Below are 27246 nucleotides of genomic sequence, written 5' to 3' on the forward strand. Positions count from 1 at the left end.
GCCTGAGAGGGGACATGATAGCAATTTATAAATATCTCAATGGTGATCTCAGCATAGAAAAAAAGCTATTTTGTCGGAAGGATTGCATGAGGACTAGAGGGCATACAATGCAATTAGAGGAGAAGCATTTTAACCTCAGGCAACGAGGGGGGTCTTTACTGTTAGGGCTACAAGATTGTGGAATTCTCTACCACAAGAGGTGGTTTCTGAGGGAAGTATGGTGGCTTTCAAAAGACTCTTAGACGTACATCTCAAGAATCAGAACATTCAGGGGTATGCGAGATGATTACGGCCACACACACCTACACAGGTTGAACTGGATGGACTATTGTCTTCATTCAACCTCACCTACTATGTAACTATGTCATTTGTTAAAAAAAAAAAAACATTTGTAAAGTTTTATATATATATATATATATATATATATATATATATATATATATATATATATATATATCTGATGATTTGTTGATAGTTAGTTGACATTATGCTTTTGAACATAATGACCAAATTAAAAATACTATCCTTACTCATGGAATTCTCAATTCAAATTTTAACAGCAAAGCCAGCTTGTTTTTTTTTTTTAAGTAGTCAACATTGAAAGTGTTTTTTTTTTAAATGGTGTATCATATTGATTCATAACAGCTTTTTGACATTGTGATTATGTGATCGCTATGTGATCACATAATCACCAAGCCCTGGGCACTAGGGTTCGCAGATACAGTGGTCGCGTGTGGGGGAGGAGGGTGGAAGCAAGTTACAAGTGGTTCATTTTCTTCTGGAAAGCATTGGCAGTTCATTGACTGATTTATTCTCTGTTGACTGTAGCTGTTTTTTAAGGCTCCATTCATACTTGCATGACTCCAAATTTGGATGGGTGCGACTTGGATATGAATGGTTGTCCCTCTGCAAAGTCAGACCCACTGTTGCATGTAAAACATTCAGCTATGACTTTCATGCAACTTTTGAGGGTTAACATTGAGGTCTATAGCCCTCAAGTTACATAAAAGTTGGACCAAAGTAGTGCATTAACTACTTTGAAGTTGCTGCAACTTTAAGTCGCACATACTGTATGTGAATGGATATCATTGGAAAACCTGGGTAAGACTTGTCATGCAACTTTGATGTCCAAAGTGGTAAGACAAGTCTCACAAGTGTGAATGGGGTGTAGAGGTACTTAAAGAAGAGTAGAATGCAAACAAATATAATGTGTAAACCAGTTATTAAGAAGATAAGACCATAGTATACCATGGTACTGGCATACCGTTTGCTGTATGATTAGCTTAAGCATATGATCTCAATAACAGCATCTCATGATGTTGATGAACTTTGCATCTACAGTATACAGTAAGCAGCCTTTTTTCGCGACCTTTCTATATTGAGTCATACAGTATATATTTCAAACTCATCTTGGGAGTTTCTTTGTGCTATCTCCTTTATGTGTTTATTAGGTTATTGGCATCCTTGCTTTCATAAAATAGAAAAAAAGGAATGCTACATTTTGCTTTGCTATCAAGAAATACATTTCTGCTGCTACAGCAGCTTCTCTACAAGCTGTTGTTTCAAACCAACATTATCTGTTACCGTGCTGGAATAATATGAGGCAGTGCTTTGTCCTTCTCATGTACTGTTGTAGAGCTGCTAATGGTTCTTTGCTGCTCCAGTAGGCTTTTCAGCATCTAGTCTGAGCAGATGTTGTTGCAGCTTATACGGATCTCGAAATTATGCAGCATTATGTATGCTTTTGGCTTTGCTCTCTAAACAAAAGATGTTATATTCTGTTTGGAGACAGTGCCCTAGGTTGACTCCATTTTCTGAAATTGTAAAGCCTGAAATCAGTTAAAGAGGCATGAGATGTGTTTCTGTTACAGTATGTGTTGCTGAAATAAGTGCATTGAATTTACTGGAGACTGATAACAAAAATATCATCATTTAAAGGGTAAGTAAAGGAATATACAGAAAGTCGAAGTTTTCTTGCTCTAAAGGTGGTATATACTTAGAAGTAGAGCTTCAGCCAAATCCTTCTTTTAGCTTTGGGTTAAGTGGTCATATATTATTCCCTTGTCAAGTTTTTACTGCTATCTGTAAACTTGATGGGAAAGCTACATCTACCACTAGTCCTATTATAGCAGCTTCTGATTCGCTGAGAACTCTCCCTCTGGAATGTAGGTGAACAAAACTATCTTAAAAAACACAACTTTAGCCCTGCATATGCCCCTATAAAAAATTCTAATATTTAAAAAATGATGGAAGAAATACAATATATATATATTTTTTTAAAATACTATGTTTATATATGCAAAAAATCTAAAACCATACACCAAGTTGTGCAAAATCATTGATAAATATAAATAAAAATTCAGTATATCATATACAAGAGATGTATATTATAACTGTGCAAAATTCACATATAAACAAAATGAAGGTAGTGAACACACACTGTGAACATATATTAAAAGTCCAAAAATGTGCTCAAAGCGATAACAATGCCTAAAAATAGGTAGAGAATCGCTATAAAGTATAATCCAAGTTCCAAACTAATCAGTCCAAGTTCCAAAGTAAATAACAAGAGCTCGAACTAGTGACAGATATTCCTGGAATGGTGATCCTTTCAATCATTAAAATCCTGTTTGGATTCTCCAGATGTGAAATAAACTAAAATCACCTCATTAGACCACCACCAATGTGCACACCAACTCCAATTGGATGGTTCCTAACCAGAGATAATGGCCCCCCATTCTCATGATGTGGGTAACAGCGTTTTGGGAATAGCGGTATCAGTACTTTTCTCCAAGTTGGAATGCGCTCAGAAGAACCTCTTGTGCACGGTTCCCATAGGATAAAAACATCTCTTATATGATGTACTGAATTTTTATTTATATTTATCAATGATTTTGCACAACTTGGTGTATGGTTTTAGATTTTTTGCACTAATTTGGTGATTTTATTTTGTTATAAGTTGCAACAGTTCTTATATTATTATTGCTAATTGTCACTTATTAGCACTTTATTAATTTCATTAGCGCAAGAGACTAACACTATTAATTTTTCACATTATATTATGCTTATATATGGTTGTCAAACTTCGCAGTAGAGGTGTCAGTAAAGTAACTTACCTATCATTCTGATTGTGCTCAGCAGGGATAGTGTATTGCTTGTCTCCATTTCTGTGCTCCACATTTACTCTAGAAATGTCATCTGTGAGGCTGTCAAGTAAAAAAAAATGTAAAAATCTGCTGATGACTACAGGCATCCTTGATATATGGTGACAATGTATTATTAAATACTACACGTTCTCTTTATGTGTGTGGGTCTCTTAGGAAGCAATACTGATGGAAGTTCTAAGATATCTAGAAACATGAAAAAAACATGAAAGCCTCACTGGATTTTCATGAGTGCACTCATTGTAACAAGCATAGCAAATCCAACCTATATCCGCTTACACACGACTAATTTTTAAAAAAAAAAAATGGGCCTTCATTTTTATTGTTAGTCCTCTTGAGCCTACACACCACGTAGGTAGGTAGATTTTGGATAAAACAAGACCCCGAATAGAAATCCCTAAAAACACCCATAAGGTATCCTGAGATCAACTAGAACAACCAAATAATGTATTTTGCTCAAAATTAGTGATAGAAATACTTTCCATACTTTTTGGGTAGAAAAACTGCAATTTTGCCGCCATCAAATTACAACGCCTTTTTTTTTTTTGTTTAAGAAAGTAGAAATAAAATTTTTTGTATCACACATTTAACACATTGAAAGCAATAGTGAATTTACAAAGCTGCTACAGATAAGGGTGATGTTGCCCCTAGTAATATAATTGTTTTTGAATAATAGTGTTAGCAGCAGTCACCAAATATATATGCGATAGACAGCATTGAAGATGCATGTTCAGTGTATCTCTTATTCCTCCATCTTCTTGATTTTAGGATGACAACTGCTAGTCTCCTGACCCCCACTCTTACTCATCCATCCTTTGTGCCCTTCATTGAGTGTAATCTGTATCATGAAAATGATGGGCATGGTGGTGTTCATGTTGCACTTGTCCTTGTCAAGATAATTATAAGAAGAAATAACTCCTCATCCAAGCTCTCTGCTTTTCTGTCCTGCTGAATTATATACTTATTGGTTGGCTGTCTCCAATTGTGCAAGCACAGGGTGGAATTCAATTTAGAAAGAAGGTCAAAGATCTGGTACCGCAAGCGTGGTATACAGTTTATTTTCAAAGCTTCTAGCTAATGTATCATTCTGTATGATCTGGGAATGTGTAAACTAAGTGGATGTGTAAAAAAGGGAGTGTGAACAAGTTTCCCTATCATTATAAAAGTGACAATTTCAAAACAATTGGTGCTGATTACATTGGCTAGTTTTACATGGTTAGTGATAGGTCCAGCTTGGTGTGCTGGTAGACAGTTTGCCTACTGTAGTTAGCTAGCTAGCTCAGCCACAAGTCAGGAAGAAGGGGTTATTTTCTTACTGCCTCCTCTGTTCATGTTTGCGGCATTTTGGGGTCTGGTCTGTCTTCCTTTGTATTACAAAAGGTAGAGGTTTTGGTCTTCAGAGAGCAGAGCAGGGCAGAGCAAGAACTATTGAAAAAGGAAGGTTACGAGGACTTGTCGGTTCCAAGAACACTGACTCGTTGGGACCCCATAATGATGGACACTACCACTTGGATTTCCCAAGTATGGACATTACCCAAAAGAACTGTAAGTGTGCAGGTATGCTGGGACAGATGCAATTAGTGCTAGTTAGAGAAAGGAGGTTTTACCCTGTTGCACCTGTTATGCTAAGTGTACAGTAAAGTGTTTTACCTGCTTTGAGTCTGGTCTGAAGTTATTCAAGGGGGTGCATGTTGGGTCTTGGCATATTCCTAAGAACCTGGGTCTGTAAAGCACTATGTGTATGTGTAACACAACTGCAAAAGGTTAACTTGTAAGACAAAGAAGAGGGGATAGGTGACAGCGGTAACCAAGGAATTTGACAGCTACAGCAACCAATCATTTGGAGTGGTACCTGGTTAGGTGACAGGTCCTTCAGTAGCGAGGGGTCAGTGCTCCGATTCTTTTCTAGCTGTATGTCTCCTCCAGTCATCAGGAGCAGACTAGCGTTATGGAGATCTAAGGTCTGGTCATGAGGTACAAAATAATGAGCATGCATGGGGCCCACTGTGTGCTCACATGGATGCAATTCTGTTACTGGGAGTGAGATAACAGAGGTATGCTGGACTGGTGGAGCAAACGAAGGCTCTGAAAGTCCATCCGAATGCAAACATATACTATATTGTCAATAGTATTGGGATACCAGCCTTTACATGCATGTGAACTTTAGCATCCCAGTCTTAGTCCATAGTGTTCAAGATTGAGTTGGCCCACCCTTTGCAGCTATAACAGCTTCAACTCTTCTGGGAAGGCTGTCCACAAGGTTTAGGAGTGTATCTATGGGAATGTTTGATCATTCTTCGAAAAGCAGATTTGTTGTGAGTTCAGGCACTGATGCTAGATGAGAAGGCCTGGCTCGCTCATCCAACATCAGTGCCTGACCTCACAAATGCGCTTCTGGAACTTTTGTTGCCAGTGGTTTAGACATTAATGGCTGTGTGTTGAGTTATTTTGAGGGGACAGCAAATTTACACTGTTATACAAGCTGTACACTCACTACTTTACATTGTAGCAAAGTGTCATTTCTTCAGTGTTGTCACATGAAAAGATATAATAGAATATTTACAAAAATGCGAGGGGTGTACTCACTTTGGGAGATATATATATATATATATATATATATATATATATATATATATATATATATATATATATATATATACACACTGTATTTTCTGGCGTATAAGACTACTTTTGAACCTCAAAAAAATCGCCCAAAAATGGGGGGTCGTCTTATACGCCGAGTATAATATCTCCAAGGTAACCTAAGTATAAGTATTACCAGTAGATGAAAATTAGGGGGGTCGTCTTATACGCCCAGTCGTCATATACGCCGGAAAATACGGTATATATATATATATATATATATATATATATCACTTTATTCATTGCCTTTCTGGGAGTAAACATTCTCTACTCTCTTGGTAAATAAAGCACCATAAGCATAATAAATAAAAGATTTAAGACTATCCATGATTTAACACAAGAGCACAGAAGACTTTATTTTACCATGTTTGACTGTAGTAGAGCTAGAGTGAAAAGCTAAACTAATCTGACGTGCAATATGATCCTATTCACTGCAATTTAAGAAAACAGTATCAGTTTCAGCTTTGGAAGATTTGATTTACTCATCTTTTCACAAAATGCAAAGCAAATGGACATTTGTTTTCATTAAACATCCATGAGACCTTCTAACTTTGGAATTAATAAGTAAGCTTTTCAAAGTGCAGAAGGTCAGAGACACTACGTTTTGACGTATATTTGAGAAATTGATTCATCTATTTTGGGTACAAATGTCAAGCGTCTTTGATGGATTTCTATTAGTAGTAACATTGCAGAAAGTACAGACTGACCCAACTTAATTTACCAGTGCTGTACTGAGAACATTCTCAAGACAGTATGGGTGTGATTTACTAAGTGGAAATGAACAAGAACTGGCATAAATCACTATGGTATGCTTGAAGTGTTAAATCCCCAAATCTATCTAGCAAATCGTGTTGTGTTCTTCAGTGTATACAATGTGGTTGGGGTCCTGGTTTGCCATGAGCATAACATATGCTGTTCCTGGATGTGCACATACAGTATATAGTAAGGAAAAGCTCAGTGTGTGATTATATATAATATATACTGTATATATCCCCAAAACAAATTAAATACAGTTAAAAGGTACTAAAAACTTTGCATTATTTACATTTTGGAATTGAATAGCATGTACATTTTTTCAAAACATAAAGCAATAATTAATTTTTACCTTGGCAGGAATGGTCTGGCCAGGTTTTTATTCCTCTGTTTTGCTGAAATAGCTTTTTCATAGGAGACCTTTGCAATCAGGTCATCCCAACCCGCTCTGGGCAGAAGGCCATATTGTTGTCGCACACGAGTTAGGCTGCGAGAATAAAAAACATTTTCTTTTTTTTCCTTTTTATTTTCATTGTGTTTTATAGTAGCAGTTTATTAGGATAACAGGGACACTTGAAAAGCTAACAACTGCTTTAGACTTTACCATATTCCCTGGTCTCTAAGTTAATTCTTTGTGTTTGTTAAAGCCCACACTGAACTTGGGATAAACATAAAAACATAAAACTTTCTCTTCTGGAGACAATGGCCTTGGTGTGCTGGGTGTGAGGAAGAATTTCCAATGGGAACCAAAAGAGCGATAACATTTAGTGGACATTTTACCCTTCACTCATCTTACTATTTTGTGCCATTGTTTTTCTGATTTTCCTTCACTTCCTATCCTGATGACAACTGGAATTAAAAAAAAAAAAATCCCAAACGAGGCGCCATGGACGGCAAAAAAAAAGTCAAGGATTCTAACTATTCCCTATTCCACCCAGGACTAATGAAAAAGTTACCAAAAATATATTTTAAATATCATTACTCCTAACTGCTGAAAGTGTACCTATTGGTAGTTGCCATGTGTCATTGCAAATCATTGCTTTTGCATTTTCCTTCCTAATGGAGGATTGTCTTTTATATATACACTGTGTGCAAAATTATTAGGCAAGTGGGTATTTTGACCAAATCATAATTTTTATGCATATTGTCCAAGTCCAAACTGTACAAACTTAAGCATATCAGGGGATGTGTATTTGTGTAATGAGGGAGGGTGTGGCCCAAGGAAATCAACACCCTATATTAAGATGTGCATAAATATTTGTTAGCTTCTTTTCCTCAGGCAAAATGAGCAAAAAAAGGGATTTAACTGACCCTGAAAAGCAAAAAATTGTAAAAAGTATTTCAGAGGGATGCAGCACTCTTGAAACTGCTTGGGTCGTGATCACAGAACCATCACACGTTTTGTTGCAAATAGTCAACAGGGTCACAAGAAACGTGTTGAGAAGAAAAAACGCAAAGGAATTGCCAAAGATTTGAGAAGAATCAAAAGTGAAGTTACAAGGAACCCATTAATCTCCAGGGCTGTCAAATTACAGAACTGCAACCTACCTGGAGTGCCAAGAAGTACAAGGTGTTCAGTGCTCAGAGACATGGCCAAGGTAAGGAAGGCTAAAACAGGACCAACACTGAACAAGACACATACTTTGAAACATCAAGACTGGGCCAAGAAATATCTGAACACAGATTTTGCAAAGGTGATGTGAGAGTGACTCTTGACAGACCAGATGGATGGGCCTGTGGCTGGATCAGTAGCAGAGCTACACTCAGACGCCAGCAAGGTGGAGGCGGGGTACTGGTATGGGCTGGTATTAATAAAGATGAGTTTTTCAGCTTATGTGGACTCAAAATCAACTCCGAAACCTACTAACAGTTTTTAGAAGACACTTTTTTCAAGCAGTGGTACAGGAAAATGTCTGCATATTTCAAGAAGACTGTGATATATATGCAGGACAATGCTCTATCGCATGCAATGAAGTTCTCCACTGCATGGCTAGCCAGAAAATGACCTAAAGATGGAAGAATAATGACATTTCCCCAGTCTTGCCTGATCTAAACCCTATAGAGAAGTTGTTGTGGGCCCTTCTTTAATGGGAGATTTACGGTGAAGAAAAACAGTACAACTCTTTGAACAGTGTCTGAGAGGCTGTGACTGCTACTGCACAAAAAAAGTTGATCATCAACAGATGAAGAAACTGACAGACTCTATGAATGGAAGGCTTGTGACTGTTATTGAAAAGTAGGGTGGCTATTTTGGTCACTCATTTTTTATTTTTTTATGTTATTTGTACATTTTTAGGAATTTGTTTATTATTCTCACTTTAACAGATGAAAATAAATGAGTGAGATGGGAAATTTCTCATTTTTTATTTAGTTGCATGATAATTCTGCACATTAGTTGCCCAATAATTGTGCACACATAGATATTCTTCTAAGACAGCCAAAACCTCACGTTTAACATTTTGGATTGACTGCCGTTGTTCAATATTAAAAGTCATCCTCAAAAATGCAACTTGCCTAATAATTGTGCACACAGTGTGTGTGTGTATATATATATATATATATATATATATATATATATATATATATATATTGCTAATATGGTTGGTAAATGTGCTTCCCAGTGCAATTCTATTAATAAAGCGACTGTAGTTATTCTTTCATATTTGTACAAAATGTGTCCCTTCCAATTCAGCCTCACCCTTTGGCCACTATGTCACTGTGGGTGCAAAAAGCTTTCCAATTTTAAAAAAAAATGTGCATTAAAATAACACATCTGGAGAAAGTATTTTTTATTATTAAAATCTTTATGTATCCCTTAAAATCAGTGTAATAATCATTAATGTAGGCAAATTGGCACTGCAAAGTTTGCCCTGGACATCTAGGCATTAAAGTGACACTCAATGATGTCTTTATTCTCCAACACATAACCCTTACCCATCCATTACTTAGTGGCCCTATTATCTGTTTTTCATGAAATAATTTCTTACTGTATTTTTCTAAATCCTTCTAACATCTTTTGTGGGCTTGCGGGCAACTTCTTTTCCCCTTCACTTCTGTTTGTTTGGAACAAGCAGTGAACCTTAGTTGGGGTCATGTGCTCTGTGCACTTTACAAATCCCATAGTCCATCCATAATCCTTTGAGCGCGCAAGGAAAAGGGTGGCTATGTTTCTACATACAGGGGGGCTATCTAGAGCAAATGTAGCCACCCTCTAACAGGAAGTTGGATGGCACAACTCTGGTTTAAAAATATGAAAAATTTATTCAAGCATGTTTTCAGAACACTGACCTGAGTGTTCTGGCGGGGGTACGGGGGGACTGGGGGACGTCCCCTTGTCAGAACACAATATCACAACAGGGGAGATCACTGTAGGGATGTCAGATTGTTAGTTCAGAGGCTCCTTCTGAGCTGTCAGTTTTTCTACTGGTGTGTACTAGGCTTTAGTAAAGACAGCACTGGCAAAAGAAGATTGAAAAAAACACTTTCCCTGAGCTGACCATGAAAAGGAACTTTACAGAAACAAACATTACTAACATCAATAACTGCACTGATTTAATTAGTGTTTTCCTAGTCCAACTTTCACACCAAAAATGTATTCTGCCCTTCAGTCCATGGGGTTTTGTGGAATCTTTGACATTCCTTTAGACTTACTTCAATTTGCAACAGAGAGTAATAGTGGTGAGAAGGGCATAAATAGGGTCCGTTTTTTGCAGACCCTTCCCTAGCATTCCTACTAGTTTCTCTATAACAGACAGAGTAACAAATATGGGAATTTCTTACAGGACTGTCACTATGTAAGGCTAATGTTGCTGATCCTGGCCACAAATTATTTAAACAAACAGTCTGGTAATCACTTTTCATGGACTGATTGATTTCTATTACAAACATTATGGATACATAATGTTATGCTTCAGATTCACTGACTGGCCATTAATAGAATAATCTATGGCAACTCAGGTTACAAAAAACCCTCTATTAACAATCTTTGGAGTTATACTTTATTTATACATTTACCTTTCCTGGAGATCTGCCCAGGTCCCAGCAGCTTTGCTTGATGCCATTAGCTAATTCTGCAAAATTACAGAACATTGGAAAAAATATTGTAATACTGAACATGGAAAGTGAAGGAAATATAGTAACATTTAATTTAACTGAAAATGTTAGCAGCATTACATTCGTCCACTGTGTATTGCTAATTCACTGTAGGATTTTGTGTACATCTTGCATATAATAAAATCTCTTCATGTCATATACAGTTAACTCTAAAAAACTGCAAAAAACATGATTTGCTCATAAAATAAAAAAGAGAAATACTTTGGAGGATGGAGGGTAGAAGAACAGAAGAAAAGAGGAAGAAGCCCCAGAAACTTGTGAGCATATCTTGAGTATATGGATACTTTCATCTGTAAGGTTACAAAATGTTCAGACAGGGATCAAGCAACTTATGTGTTAAGCATAAGGATATACCTGTCTCCATGCAGAGGACAGTCATACTCAATGCTTTTTGGGGTTCTAGAGATTCTTGCACTGGAAACAGTAAGATCCCAGTATACGTAATAACTGAGAAGCTGGACCCATAAATTGATAATGGAAGTGTGTAGAGGCAACTATTAAAAGAGAAAATGCTTAAAAGTATCTTGTGTCACAAAGGTGGGTCTTTATTGGTCATGAGATACACTTATGGCACTTTTCCACTGTAAGTACCGGCTAGGCTCTACTTGGCCCTGTTTGGCCCTGCTTGGCCCAGTTTGGTTTTCCACTGCATGGTACCGCATGGTACGGTATTGGAACAGTTCAGTACAGTTTGGTACTGTTTGCTTTTCCACTAAAGTAGTACTAAAGTAAGTGGGTGGGATAACAACAATTCTCTGACCAATCAGTGGCTAGTAGTGACAAACAGTCAAGGCTGCATGCAAAGGATTGTTGGATATGGTGCCGGTACAGCCCTCTTGGAACCACAACTGAGGTGGTACTGTTTAAGTGAGCCGTACCTTTCGGTTCCATGTAGTGGAAAAGCACCGCCGTACCGTACCGAACAGTTCCTACACCGTACCATGCGGTACCATGCAGTGGAAAAGCACAAAAGCGAGCCAAACCATTCGGTTCCATGCAATGGAAAAGCACCAATATAACCATAAAATCGCACACCTCCACTACATGTTTTTGGACTCAGCTCCTCAATAAAAGGAAAAAAAGTGCAACATGAGGAAAGATCACATTTTAGGAGTCCACCTTCCTCTAGTAGGTTGTCACTGAGGATGAACTTTGTGTTTTCTGGGATTGGAGTATAGAGGAGCTACTAGTAAATCAAGTCATGAGAGTCAACCAAGGGATCAGAACACATAGGTATACCACATAGATATACTACACTTTAAATAGAAAATAACCTACATTATAAACCTACCAAATCCAAAGCAGTTTTTTTCACTATCAGAGTCTTTTCAGTAGCTGCAGAGGATATGTTGGTAGGTTCAGAGGCTTCTTTGATTATTTCAAAAAATTGGACAGAATAACAGATGTGCTTGCATGCATAGGAAATGTTACCAATGTAAAAGTTAAAACTCAGCTCCTAGATTTTTCTAAATTTCCCTTGCAATTGAGCTATTTTGTTAGGGGAAAGACGAAGCACCTATACATACCCGATCTTCCGCTTCCGTAGCAAATGGTGATCCCCCATGCTTCGGAGGACTGCTGTCTATTCCCAGATAGCAAGCAGTTGTGCTGCAAGTTTGAAAATGACTTCACAAGTTTGTTACACAATTGCAGCAAGTCCTTATGGCATAACTCCATGAAATTCTGGCAGGAACTTTGAAAATGCTTCCAGAGCTGCAATGACCTGAACTGAGAATTTTGTGTAATTCCAAGACTCCATTCTTAGGGAGATTAAAAGATCTGCTTCCCAAGGAGTTGTATAAGTAGGGGGACTAGAATCAGGCTTAGTAAATAATTGCCGGTAGAGAAGGGAGATAAGACCAGAGGCCTAAGAGTCATGTTTATAAGTATGTTCAAACTGTGTCATTTGATTTAACCTCCCTGGCAGTATGATTCTTTTGGATTTTAGGTGCTGAAAGCGGTACCATTATTTTGCATGTAATTCTTGTGAATGAGCAGCCCAAACCAACTGTATACATTTATTATACAGTATATATATATATATATATATATATATATATATATATATACGTATATATATATATATATATATATATATACGTATATATATATATATATATATATATATATATATATATATATATATATATATATATATATATATATATATATATAATATGTATACAGTTGGTTTGGGCTGCTCATTCACAAAAATTATGTATATATATATATATGTGTATATATATATATATACTGTACATATATATATATGTATATATATATATATACATATATTTACATAAAAAGTACAGTAAAACTGCAGGAAAGGGCACTGGGGGGCAATATGATTTTTTTTTTATTTTTAACGGTATCAGTGTGTTTGGTGTGTTTTACATTCGAATTTGCCGCCGGTTCCACCCCCCGGCGGATGTCACGTCGCCGGAGACGGAAGCCGGGGCTCGCAGACGATCGGGAGGAAGCTCCGCCGCCGCACACCGCCCGCATTCTTCGCTGGATCCCGGAGGAAAGGTAAGTAAAACCTCTTCCAGCATCCAGCGATCTTCCTAGCGCTACCCCGAGTGTGACTCGGGGTTACCGCTTTTGGCTCTAAAATCTAACCCCGAGTCACACTCGGGAATACCGCTAGGAAGGTTAAGGATGTCCTGGAGCGGATATAAGGAGTAAGGAAGGACTTAAGTTGCAGGTCGCAGAAAATTTTGGAGTTGGATAGCCAGTATGATACCTGTAGGGATGAGAATGACTTAAAGATCGTGGAAGTTGTTAGTTTGTGGGTTCTAATTAATTTTGCTGCTATCCAAACTTGAAAAGATGACAAGGAAACCCATGCTGGGTAAAGCAACAGGTTCTTGAGAAAAGATAGTAATGGTACATGTGGGGAGATAAGGTCATTGTGTGATTTAAGTCTATCCTAAAGAATGAGGGAATGCTTTTTTTTTTTGGGGGGTTAGTAATTGTTCTGCATTTAGAAGGATTTATCCATAGGAGACTGAAAACAGGTTTCAAACAATTTCTTCAAGGCCTACCCAGAAAGGGGTTTCACAGAATGATAAATCGGTAGTTGTAAGGTGGGGCTGTATAGTAATATTTTGTAAAATTAGACATAAGTAGGCTGCTTCAAATTTTAGGGGTTTTAAGGTTCTTCCTGAAAGTCAAGGTTTCACTTGACCCCAATACATCGTGATACATGGTGCTGTAAAATCAACTAGTAGTGTGCAAGGAGAGGGATGGGTAACACCCTAGAGAGATACAAATAAGAAATAGGCAGGGAGGACCACTGAGTTACAAGAAATAAAAGATGGGTTAGTATGGAAGAATAATTAAATTTAGAGGTTGTCAAGGTTGTTTGATAATTTTATTTCTAAGTATGAGAGGTGATGCGAGGACCAGGAAAACAGAAGTACCTGTTGCATCTGGAGGTGTACAGATTAGGGCAATGTGATATTCCGAGCTTGGGACTCCTTTGGAATAGCTGGCAATTCCGATATGTTGTCAAAGAGATAAAAAATCTGTAGGAGGTTGGAGGCAGAAGTGAGAGGGGATGTACAGAAAAGAAGACCGTCATCCACAAAGAAACAGGGTTTATGCTGGTGTCCACCTACTTCTTATCCCCTAATATTAGGATTATAGCAGATAAATTGAGCAAGCAGATAGACAGACAGAGACAGACAGACAGACAGATAGATCACTTGATGACAGACAGACAAACAGATAGATCACTTGATGACTGCAGATGACAGACAGACAGACAGATCACTTGATGATTGCAGATGACAGACAGACAGACAGACAGACAGACAGAGAGACAGACAGACAGACAGACAGATAGAAAACTTGATGACTGCAGATGACAGACAGACAAACAGACCGATAGATCACTTGATGACTGCAGATGACAGACAGACAGATAGATCACTTGATGACTGCAGATGACAGGCAGACAGACAGACAGATAGATCAATATATAGAATAACGTGCAGCGCTAAAAAAATACTCAATAAAGAAGTACAATGACTAAAGTGAACAATGTGACTAACAGAGATGTATAGTAACTAAGTAGAACTACTTCACTACTGTACTTAAGTACCAAAAGGCGGTATCTGTACTTTCCTGGAGTAGAATTTTTTTCTCCTACGTCCACTTTTACTTCACTACATTTTTTCGATGATTTCAATACTTCTACTCCGATATTTTTTTTTTTGTGCTTCATAGTTACTCATTACTATTATAAAAATTACCACTGCCAGAACAGTAGATGGCAGGTTTCATGAAGCTCAAAACATGTGTATTATCAGCGCATACGAAAATAAATGCTACTGTATGTATAAATAAAAGCTGCATTTGAAATGATAAAAAACAATATGATGTTCAAACTTTTGACTTCTTTCTTTAATAACTACATAACACCGTACTTGTGTGTGGGGGGTGGGGAGGGCTGCTCAACCTCGATAGTCTGGTCAGACCGAAATTCCCCAAATTTTTTGCCTGTTTATTATGTATTCGGTCTGACCAGACTATCGAGGTTGAGCAGCCCTCCCCACCCCCCACACACACCTGTACTCAATCAGTGTCCACCATCAAGTGGATATAGGAGGAGTCCCCTGTAGTGCATTTGCACATCCTTCCCAGCAAGGAGTATTATCTCCAAGGGTTAGGCTGGATTCATCTCTTTTTCATGGATAGTGTAGGACCCACTGATAATGGGGTACTTTGACGCAGTAGTGGGCTTGAGCACGATATGGCCATATGGTGGGACCAAACCCCCATTTTTATTTATGGATTGTCTTCAGATTTGGTAGTTATTTCTTTTGCATTTGCGCGCTATTCTTTTTTAATGTACTTGTACTTTTACTTTCAGTACTTGAGTAGCAATTTTTTTTACAAAACTACTGGTACTTTTACTTTCAGTACTTGAGTAGCAAAATTTTTTAAAAAAACTACTTGCAATACTTAAGTACAAAAAATGTAGAATACTTTAGTACTTCTACTCAAGTCACTTTTTGATAGAGCACTTCCACTTCTACTCCAGTCCCTTTTTGATCGAGCACTTGTACTTTTACTCAAGTATGGGTTTCGAGTACTTTATACAACTCTGGTGACTAAAATATCATAAAAGTCCAAAGTGCAAAAACGTAAAAATCAATTCCAGGGTGATGTGCGTGATCCACGTAGGACAACAGATCCCAACACCAAGAGGAAAGACATATGATTACGCTCAACGGAACAAATGGACCCAACTTGTCATATGACAAAATGGTCAGATAGGCTCATAAGATATCCTGAGGGTCTTCAAACTGCAGTAGAGGATGTTCACATTTGCAGTCAAAGGGCCAGATGTTGTAAATCTCCTCTCTCCCCAGATTACATGGAAAGGATAATCCCAGACAAAGCAAACATAGTGTAATTCCACTTAAAATAAATGTATTAAAAGTAAAAAATAAACTTACAAACATCCAGGAATATTTGGCAGTGAATGACAGAGACATGAATACAGCAGGCTTTGGCATAATCCTGGCTGCATGAGGCAAAGGCATGACGCGTTTCATCAAAAATGATTTTATCAAAGGTAAATGCCAACTAGAATAATGAGCCAAACATTTATATATCACTTGATGATGACTGCAGATGACAGACGGACAGATCACTTGACAACTGCAGACGACAGACAGTCAGACAGACAGATAGATCACTTGATGACTGCAGATGACAGACAGACAGATAGATCACTTGATGACTGCAGATGACAGACAGACAGACAGATAGATCACTTGATGACTGCAGATGACAGACAGACAGACAGATAGATCACTTGATGACTGCAGATGACAGACAGACAGACAGATAGATCACTTGATGACTGCAGATGACAGACAGACAGACAGATAACTTGATGACTGCAGATGACAGACAGACAGACAGACAGGTAGATAGACAGACAGACAGACAGGTAGATAGACAGATAGATAGACAGACAGACAGACAGACAGACAGACAGACAGACAGACAGATAGACAGATAGACAGATAGACAGATAGACAGATAGACAGATAGACAGATAGATAGATAGATAGATAGATAGATAGATAGATAGATAGATAGATAGATAGATAGATAGATAGATAGATAGATAGATAGATAGATAGATAGATAGATAGATAGATAGATAGATAGATAGATAGATAGATAGATAGATAGATAGATAGATAGATAGATAGATAGATAGATAGATAGATAGATAGGTAGATAGATAGATATCACAGCATATTGTATATACCAAATAATACCTAGCTGTCAGAAGGGAGCACTATAATAAGAATTGGACTGTGCTGCAGGTAAACTGAAGTGAGTACTGACTCATCAGACAAAAGTGTAAACTAACCAGCTGGTAAGAAGGCACAAAGATTCCTATGCCAAGTCAAAGTGGAAAAGATAGCAACTTGCATGCTTAACAAAGCAAATACAAAACCAATAATTTGCACATAAGGCTATCTACATAAGCAATGCCTCTTCTCTGGAAGAGCCAACACTTTTATCTGCAAGGGTCTACTGTTTTTTGAGAGGTAAGTCCTTTATTTTGGATCCCCTTAATGAAGAAATTCCCTGAAGCTGAGAGATACTGATCTGTATATTTTTATCATGATACTATAAAAGTCTTCAGTGTAATTTTGCAAATACCATATTTTTTTGGATGGGGTACCCGAATAAGCCACCAAAAAGTCAGTAATCTGAAGATCTGAATAAACTGATTTCAGCATGACAGAGGTTATACATACTGTATATGTTCCCCTTTTAACTTGTATGCCTTGTAGACTGACTTGTATTCCGGTGTTTTTTTTTTTTTTTTTTTATATAATAGAAAATAAAACCTGTTAAATGAAATACCTAAGGAATGGTGGATTTGAATATGGAGCATTTGATTGTTAAAACTGCCAGCACAACAGTTTTGCTTCCAAACTATATTTAAAAATACTAACATATTTTTAGAACAAATACTAAAGTAAAGCCATTTTGCTTCAGTATTTAACTTTGCTTGACTTTGCTGAAATTTTAACTCAACTTCAATCATATTTTTTGGTCATTTATAAAACAGAAAAGCTGAAGACATCAAAGGGCCAGCAAAATGAAAAAGTAAAAAGTAAAAAAAAAAAAAAATTCTTCACATTGATTTTGGTTTTTAAAAGCTGACAGATTTCAAAGCCCTTTATTTTTACATCTTATATTTATTACACTTATTTCAGTTGTTTCTCTCTCTCTCTCTAATGTGAGCTAGCAGAGAGGTAATTGGGACTGTAGTCCTTACCAATATAATATTTTCTCTCTAATTGCAGTCTGTCAACATTGAAAAGCCATTAGTGCTTTTGTATGTGCATGTTTGAACATATTAGAATAAATACTTTTTTTAAGGTAGGCACACCTTTAGGCTTTATTCAACAATTCTTGGACATAGATAGGAATACGAATTTAAAAAAGCTCTTTCTGTGGTGCCGCATGCAGATAAGAAAGGGGTCAAATTCAGGTACCGGTATGTAATTTCCAATAATATTTTTCTTTCATAATATTTTTCTTTCATCAATAAAATGAGGCATGCAATAACTCCTTTCAGGAGTTTTCACTACACAATATAAATCATTTTATTTTGAAAAAAAAAATATTATTCCATACTGAAAAAAATATATTTTTGCAATGTCTCAGATACATTTAGAATTACAGTACATCATGCACAAATTTGTATTACAAAATAAGAAAAAAATGAAGACAGAAACATGAAAAATATGGTATCTTGCCTTTAAACAGGTAAACAATATCACCTGTGTCTTATGTGAAAATTATTATTAAATCCAGGTTGGCAAATTTGTGTGAAAATTTTTTTTAAAACCTTAATGCATTTCATTTACATTCTCACAGAATGTAAGAAGGGACTTTTAGATTAGCCAATTCCCTTATTATAAAAAGAAAGGGGGGCATTGAGCAGCCAAAGCATCAGTGAACTGAAGACTGTTGTTGGGAAAGCAGAAAAAAAAATGGCAAACTGCATAGTGGTAGATTATATTCAGTTAGGAAAATGTACCTACATTCTAATTGGGCAACGTCTTTGGGAAATCAGCCCTTTCCTGCCTTATTATTCTTGTTATTGGGAGCTTTTTGGCTTTCAATTTATTTTATGGTTGATTTGTATTCAGTGGTCACTATTAACTGCTGTCCTGTTCAACTTTTTTTTTTTTTTTTTTTGCTGCAAAGCTTACCTATGAAAAATGGGCTTTTGTTTCAAAGTATACTACCTTTGACATTTTCATTTATTTTTTTAGGGTTTATTTTTATCTAATTTTGATATGGTCTTTAACTTGGGTTAAGCTGCTTTTTTTGTTGTTGCAATTTTCCCTTTAATAAAAAAGGGGCCTTTTGTTTCAGGGTGACATTTTGGGGTTTTCTTTTCCCTAGAAGGTGTTTTGTTTTAATTTTAGGTTGGGGCCTTTTTTAACCACTTCTGGACCAGAAGATTTTCCCCCTTAATGGCCAGGCCATTTTTTGTGATTCGGCACTGCGTTAATTTAAAGGACAATTACACAGCCGTTCGATGCTGTACCTAAAAAAAAATAGATGTCCTTTTTTTCCCCACAAATAGAGCTTTATTTTACTGGTATTTGATCACCTGTGTGATCTTTATTTTTTTGCGATATAAACAAAAATATTGTGACAATTCTGAAAAAAAAAAATATTTTTCACATTCTGCTATATAACATTCCCCAAAAAAATGTATAAATCAAAATGTTTTTAACATTTTATACCAATTTATTGTCTGCTACATATTTTTTTGGTAAAAAATAGCAATAAGCGTATTTTGATTATGGCGTCTACAAACTAGGGGAAAGATTTATGTCATTTTTATTGTTTTTTTTTTTTTTACTAGTAATGGCGGCTATCTGCGATTTTTAGCGGGACTGCGACATTGCAGCAGACAGATCGGACCCCTAACTGACATTTTTGACACTTTTCGTTGGACCAGTGACATTACTACAGTAATCAGTGCTAAAAATATGCACTGTTACTGTAATAATGACACTGGCAGGTGTCACAGTGGGTGATCAAGGGGTTAAATGTGTACCTAGGGGCATCTTTCTAACTGTATGGGGGCGGGGTTTATGAAATGACCATAGATACCTGTGATCCTATATAGAGGGATCACAGGCACTCTGTGATCATTCCAGAGAGAAGAACAGTTAGCTGTGTTTACACCAACTGACCGTTCTCTCTCAGCGGGGAAGGATCGCGGGTGTCAGGCAGCAATTGGAGCTGCCTGCCCCATGCATCGGTGTCCCCGCGGCCGAGTGGGGGCGGGAGCACGCCGCCAGAGGCGCGTGTGCGCCCCCTAGCTGCAGGCACGCGACCGACATAGGTCTACATCGGTTCACGCAGGAGGGCCCAGCCTGCCGCAGTAAATCGGCAGCGGGCTGTCCGGAAGCGGTTAAGTTAGCCATGCTTTAAGCAGCATGTTCATTTGTTACTGCTTATGTGTTCTTTAAGATATCTTTTGTTCCCAGCAAGCTTCTACATCATTTAAAAGAAAAAAAAAATGTAGTGCAAGAACAGTGTGCAACTAAACCACTTCACATTATATCGCTGATATACAATGCACCCCCCATCCCGCTAAATAAAAGAAATGTCAGACATACACCAGTTAGGCCTATCATCCCTGATTAAAACTGCTGTTGACCAATTTTGCACTGCTGTGCCATCCGCAATCTCTAAAATCTTCTAGCAAAACACCTACCTATATGCTTTTCTCTAATATACAGTGCTTCGGCCAATTTTGCTTTTTAATATAAATGACTTGCTGCTGGCCAATTTTAAACTACTGTCTTAGCTGCAGTCACTTTATTCACAAAGAGGCATAAAAGGAACAGGCCAACCGCAGGACGGTTTTGCATCAACAAGAACAAGGACAACCACAGCACACTTTTCCCCAATTTTCATCTGTCAGTAAAAGTGAGCCTATTTACATTTGATGAAAATGGCATGGGTTGCTGCTGACAGTACCTAAAAAAGCCTTTTTTTTTTAAACTTGAATGAATCAAATTGGGGAGCTGCTGTCATATGTAAGCTAAGTTAGTTAAAGAATAAAATCAATTACTATTCCAAAACACATGTCTACCTTTAAAGGTATCTCCTAAATACCATATTGAAAGAAAAGGCCTGGAGTTGAATGGAACAGTAAGCGGAAAGGCCGGGCATGACTAGGTTAGCAGTTGGCTGTAGTACTTTAGGGGTTAAATAAACAAAAATTGTGTATGGGACTCAGGGTCAGTTTTGATTAGAGAAGGGCAGGGTGGGGCAGGACGGCACCATTGGGGGAAAAAGGGTGGTGCTGGGGGGTCCTGGGAGTCATTTGGAGCAGGACGGCGGAGAAATAACTTTCCCTCCCTAGTTTTGGCGGCTGTGGGGGTACGGGTTTTTATTGTGGTTTGGTTCTTGGCCATCTTGGGTTGGGGGCAGGCATCGGATGGTTGTAGAAGGGGATGGTGGTGTGGCCTGGGATGGTGGGCTAGTGTGTTTTTGTCATAGCAGGGGGCAGGGGTCTTAGGGTCTTGGAAGGCTGTAATGGTTTTACAAGGTGTAAATTGGAAGGGTGGGGCCCATCTCAGGTATGGGTGTACCTACCTTGGTAACACTTTAAGATGGTAATGGCTAAGAGTCATTTGGCGGTATCGAGGGTATCTTAATAGTAATAGTCCTCGAGCCGGTGCAGTGCGGCTGAGGGCCTCGGAGGCTATTATGATGGGAGATACAGCCAGTTGGTCAATAACTTGCCTTCCAAGATCCTAAACGTTGACAAGATTATTTGACAAGGTCAGTCATGGTACGGAATTTGGGTCATTACTGTTCAGTTAAATTAAACAATTTATTTTGTAACAAAATTTGATTTGTTTTTAATAAATGGCTGCTATGGCCTTTCTAACCCAAGAAGTTGTGGTGTCATTTGTATTAGGTAAATGGTGTGCTGGGTTCAGGTACAGCAGCTGCAATATCGGCTATACCTCAGTCAAGAGTTTGCCTTTTGTCAATGATGGTCTCAACTGCACAAATAGACCCTCTCCCACCTGTATGCTATTTTTAAAAAACTTCTGCATTGATACATGTCCCTCTTGACAGCTACCTATGTCTTATGTGGCAGTAGTTTGTCTATTAGGCCTTAAAAATGCCAGAGTTAAACAACAAGATTTATCCCCCTTTATACCTCAATGGGATTTGCCTCTAAGCCCTGGTTCACACTAAATGCGGCTTTAAAATCATATGACTTCACTTGAAATCTGACGATTTCAAAGCTGCATGTCAGTGTGACTTGGCTGACATCTGTGCGACTTCATGCACAGATGTCAATGCAAGTCACACCTGAAATCACCAAAAGTAGTGCAGGAAGTACTTTTTCAAATGGGTGCGGCACCACAAAGTCGGCGTCACACCGATTTGAACAGTTCTATTGCATGATAATTTGCACTGGTGGGAACGAGAACTATGTTTGGGTTTGAAAATTTTTCAACCAAGTTCTCTGAACACTTGGTGAACTGAACCTCTGCAGTTTCACCCATTACTAATGAGGAAGGACAACAAACCCCTGAAACAATAGCTTTTATCATTTTGTTCAGTAGTATTATTTATGATATGTGGGACTGTGTTTAACATGATAATGATGCTGGAAATGAGTTAGGGTAACATAAAAAAGGGGCATGCTGAAGATGATCTTTTTAAAGTATCATCAAAACAAGAAATCTATTTAGTAGTAGGGCCAATATTAAAATGAGACCTGAATGGTACACTATGGGGTCAATTCACAAAGCTTTACCACATGTGACAAAGGTATCAGGTTACTCATGTTTATTGGGGGACCCCATGCCGATTTTTTGTTATATTTTGGCATAGGGTTGCCCTTAAAATCCATGCCAGTCCCCCACCCCCAGGCTGTTTTTTGACAATACCCAGCCAATGCGGTAAGTTACCGCAATATACACTTCTGGCCCAGAAGATTGTACCCCCCTTTTGCGATACGGCATTGCGTTACTTTAACTGATAATTGCGGGGTCATGCAATGATGTACTCAAATAGAATTTACATACTGTACTTTTTTCCCCACAAATAGAGCTTTCTTTTGGTGGTAATTTATCACCTCTGCAATTTTTATTTTTTGCACTAGAAACACAAAAAGACAGACAACTTTGAAAAAAAAAAAAAAACTATATATTTTACTTTCTGCTATAAAACATATCCAATAAAAAAAATTTAAAAAATCGAATTTCTTCATCAATTTTGAACAATATGTATTCTGCTACATATTTTTGGTAAAAATTCCCAATAAGCGTATATTGATTGGTTTGCACAAAAGTTATTGTGTCTACAAACAATGGGATTTCTTTAAGGCATTTTTATTTATTTATTAATTTTTTACTTGTAATGGCAGTGATCAGGGATTTTTAACAGGGCTGCAATATTTCACAGATTTTTAGTGGTAACATTGCTACGACAAATTAGACACCTAATTGATACTTCTGATACTTTTTTGGGAATCAGTGACATTATTACAGTAATCAGTGCTAAAAATATGCACTGTTACTGTTCTAATGACACTGGCAGGGAAAGGGTTAACACCAGGGGCAATCAAAGGGTTAAGTGTGTCCCTAGGGGTTGCTTTATAACTAGCAAGGTCCATAAAAACATGGAAGAGGGAGTCCTAATCTCAACCCGATAGAACACTTTTGGGATGAATTAGAGTGGAGACTGTGAACCAAGCCTTCGCGTCCAAAATCAGTGCCTGACCTCACAAAATGCACTTCTGGAAGAATGGTTAAACATTCCTATAGACACATCCTTAGACCTTGTGGACAGCCTTTCCAGAAATGTTGAAGGTTTTATAGCTGCAAAGGGTGGGCCAACTCAATATTGAACCCCATGGACTAATAGGATGCTATTAAAGTTCATGTGCGTGTAAAGGCAGGTGTCCCAATGTGTTTGGTATTATAGTGTATATAAGCAAAGCCAGCACCATGTGAGGGGGGAAAGTGAAAATTTTACTTCATATTTAAATATATATAAATAGCATATACTTCCCGAAAGGAAACAATTCCTAAGAGAAACATGTAGAGAAACATGACTTCCTCTTCAAAAGTTAGTTGCTCAGCTGTCAAGCTGGCCTTTATGTTTTAATATTTTTAAAGTATACATCTGGCCAAAACCTTTTTCTTGGCTTTGGAAGCACTAAGGAAAGCTTTTTACTGCTATAGAACAAACAAAGTGCACACACATCATGATACATTCATGGAATATTTATCAAAAATAGTAAAATAGTAAAATCAAATCTAGTCCATACAGTGTTTAGGGCTTACAGATCCAATTCCCTTTTTCTTTTTTTTTTTTTTTTCGTTTTCCTGGTGGAAATCATTGTGACAGATAATGGCTGCACTAAAGAATTATTGTTATAGAGATTCACTTTTTTTGTGGTCGTGTTATGTGCTCTCTGATATGTGCTATTATTTTATGTTTATTTTATCTTTGGATGTTGGCACATTGTTTCCCCCTTATTCTACTATGAGTTTATTCTTTGTAATGTCTTTAAATGACCTGGTGCAATGCCTTTCTACTCATGCTTAATAAAAAGAGCTGTAAAAGTAGTAAAACCTGGTACTAATAAACATTCTTTAAAGCCTTGTTTTGTCAATTACTGTAAATTTCATCCAGGAAGAGTCCTATTCGACCCCCTCTGCACAGAAGTCCCTTTAGTAGATCCTGTTAGAGAGCATGCATTACTGCTGACCCATTCCAAAGGCTAACCCTCTTCATGAGATGTTGGTTTGCTTACAAGCTTGCTGTTTAGAAACAGGCAATTTTCTACTGCCTCCAACTATAAATTATTGGTGGTCATAACTGCAACAGGAAGTTTTATTTTTATTCAGTTTTTGAATAGTGCAATGGCTTTATGGTTAGCACTTTTTTTTTATGTAATCTTTATTTTAATTGAACAGACAAGGACTCACTGCTCAAGGTGGTGTAATTGCCTGATGACTCACACAGGTGCATGCCCCGGCTCGCCTCCGTGAAAACTTGATAAAAGAAAAGGAATTGGCAGCACTCCAGGTTGAGTCAAAATCCAGATTTATTGACTTGACATCCAAATATGACAATTGTGACAAGGTAGACGCGTTTCACACACTGACTGTGTGCTTAATCATTATATGCTTAATGATTAAGCACACAGTCAGTGTGTGAAACGCGTCTACCTTGTCACGATTGTCATATTTGGATGTCCAGTCAATAAATGTGGATTTTGACTCAACCTGGAGTGCTGCCAATTCCTTTTCTTTTATCAATCTTTATTTTAAACTTAAAATAAAATACAAATGAGAAAAGAACAGCAGTAAATTGCAAAAAAACACACAGCAATAAGTGCGAAACAAAAACATTGCCAAGAAACATAAAGCTAAGATCATAAAAGTACTATCAGGAAAGAGCATCGAAAACATGACCAAGAAATTCAGCCATAAACAGAGTAAGTGTCACATCCATAAGTTACAGTGCCTTCCCAACCTATATTAACCTTCTAGGCAAAGGTATAGCAAGGAATAGAACAAGGGGACAAGGGGAAGGGGACCGGAACTCCAGTCGCAGGAAGAGGGGGGGATAGGGGAAGAAAAGACAGAAATAAGAGGGGGACATTACCAGAGAAGTAATACCAAAACAGGTATGGTGTCTGTTGGGGTTGCACCAGTGAGTCATCACTCCACCGTCACGGATAAGTGTGTAAAAGGCAGAAGGGCACTGTTATGTTGGCCTGGAAGCAGTATAATGCATCCAAGTCGCCCATATCACATAGGATTTGTCATAGTGGTTCTGGCATCTGGCCATCCACTCTTCTGCGTCCATAATACCATTTACCATCTTGACCCAGGCCGCACGGTCTGGGACTGCCGCCTGCTTCCAATAAATCAGGATCAGGCGAAGAGCTGCATTCAGGAGATGTGGTAGGATGCTTTTCTTATATCGGCTAAGAGGAATGGCCGGAACGTGAAGCAGGAAGTGCCTCGGGTCATCCGGTACATCCATATCCAGGATCTCCAAGATCTGTGCCCGTATGTCCAGCCAGAAAGGCAGCAGGAGCGGACACTCCCACCACACATGAAAGTAGGTGCCCGTACTCCCACAACCCCTCCAACAGTGGTCCGGCTGGCCCAGGTAGATCTGTGCGAGCCGTGAAGGCACTCTATACCAGCGAGTCAGCACCTTGTACCCATTCTCTTGCATCCTGGTATCCACAGCGCTAGAATGAGTCACTTGAAACATATGGTCTATCTGTTGCTCCGTAAAGGTGCACTGTAGGTCTCTCTCCCACTCCCGTAGAAACAGAAGCCTCGGCGTGGGCTCCCCAGAAATGAGAAGCTGATATAGTAACATAATTTAGTGTGGTATCGGGTCCTTAGATATACACAGTCTCTCGTAGGGGGTCATTAAGGGCGGTGAGAACACCTCTCCCAAGAGAGGACGCAAAAAGTGAGTGAGCTGATGATACCTCCAAAAGTCCATGGGAAACCTCCCATAGCGTTCACGGAGCTCTTCTAGTGGTACAATGATCCCCTCCTGGACAAACCAGCCACAACGGATCTCCTTGCCCAGCGCCCACGTCCCGAAAAAGGACAAATCCTCCCCAGGAGGGAACCAGAGGAACCCCCCCAGGGGCACCAGTGGGGAGACCTGAGCGGACAATTGAAGTCACCCATTAACTTCGTCCAAAACCTGTAAGGTATGTACGGTAGCAGGGGAGACCAGGGGGGAAAGACCTCTATGTGCCCCGGGAAGCCTCAGGCATGAGACAGATTCCTGCCCGCCATTAATTTCCTCATGGGGACCCAGAGCTTGCCCCGCACATGGTGGTGCCAATCGAGTATCCTCTGTAGAGCTACCGCCTCATAGTATTTCCGAACAACCGGAATCCCCAAGCCACCCGTATGCTTGGAACGTTGCATAAGCCGGAAGGTCAGGCGAGGGTGTTTACCACTCCACACAAAGCGAATAAACAAACTGTTAAGGCTCAAAAAGAAGGATCTAGGCAAATGGAAAGTCAACATCTGTAAATAAAATAATACTCTGGCAGGATATTCACTTTCAATATGTTCACCCAGCCAATCCACGTAAACGTTGACTTATTCCAGTCAGTGAGGTCCCTACATATCACCATCAGTAAAGGGGCATAATTAAGAGTATTCACGTCCGTGGTGCAACCAGGTGGGAAAACCCCTAAGTATTTCAGTTTGGAATGGCACCATGTGAACGGGAAAGAAGACCGTAACAAAGCACCCATGTCCTGTGGGATATTGAGAGGTAAAATTTTTGACTTATCAAAATGAATCTTGAAATTCGAGAGCAGATTAAAATAATCTCGAAGCTTGGACATGAGAACAGGCATGGACGTCTGGGGCCTAGTCACATAGAATAACACGTCGTCCACGTACGCTGAAAGTTTATGTTCAGTGGGACCCACAGTGACACCCCAATATCCGGGTTCGCCCTAACTCTG

At 38.4% G+C, this 27246-nt stretch overlaps 1 protein-coding gene across 1 annotated transcript in view; it reads right to left on the bottom strand.

Annotated features, from left to right (window-relative positions):
• The window catches only part of LOC309568453 (uncharacterized protein), a 90251-nt gene that overhangs the window by 42332 nt on the left and 20673 nt on the right, over positions 1-27246 (bottom strand). Inside the window, exons 2-4 of the mRNA XM_082274124.1 lie at positions 10575-10630; positions 6913-7047; positions 3117-3206 (exon numbers count right to left, since the gene is read on the bottom strand). Of these exons, the coding sequence (XP_082130250.1) occupies positions 3117-3206; positions 6913-7047; positions 10575-10621 (272 nt within the window). The 5' untranslated portion in view covers positions 10622-10630. The remainder of the gene's footprint in view (positions 1-3116; positions 3207-6912; positions 7048-10574; positions 10631-27246) is intronic.

Source organism: Pelophylax lessonae (assembly GCF_965119305.1).
Source record: "Pelophylax lessonae genome assembly, chromosome: 12".
In the NCBI taxonomy this organism is placed as follows: Eukaryota; Metazoa; Chordata; class Amphibia; order Anura; family Ranidae; genus Pelophylax; species Pelophylax lessonae.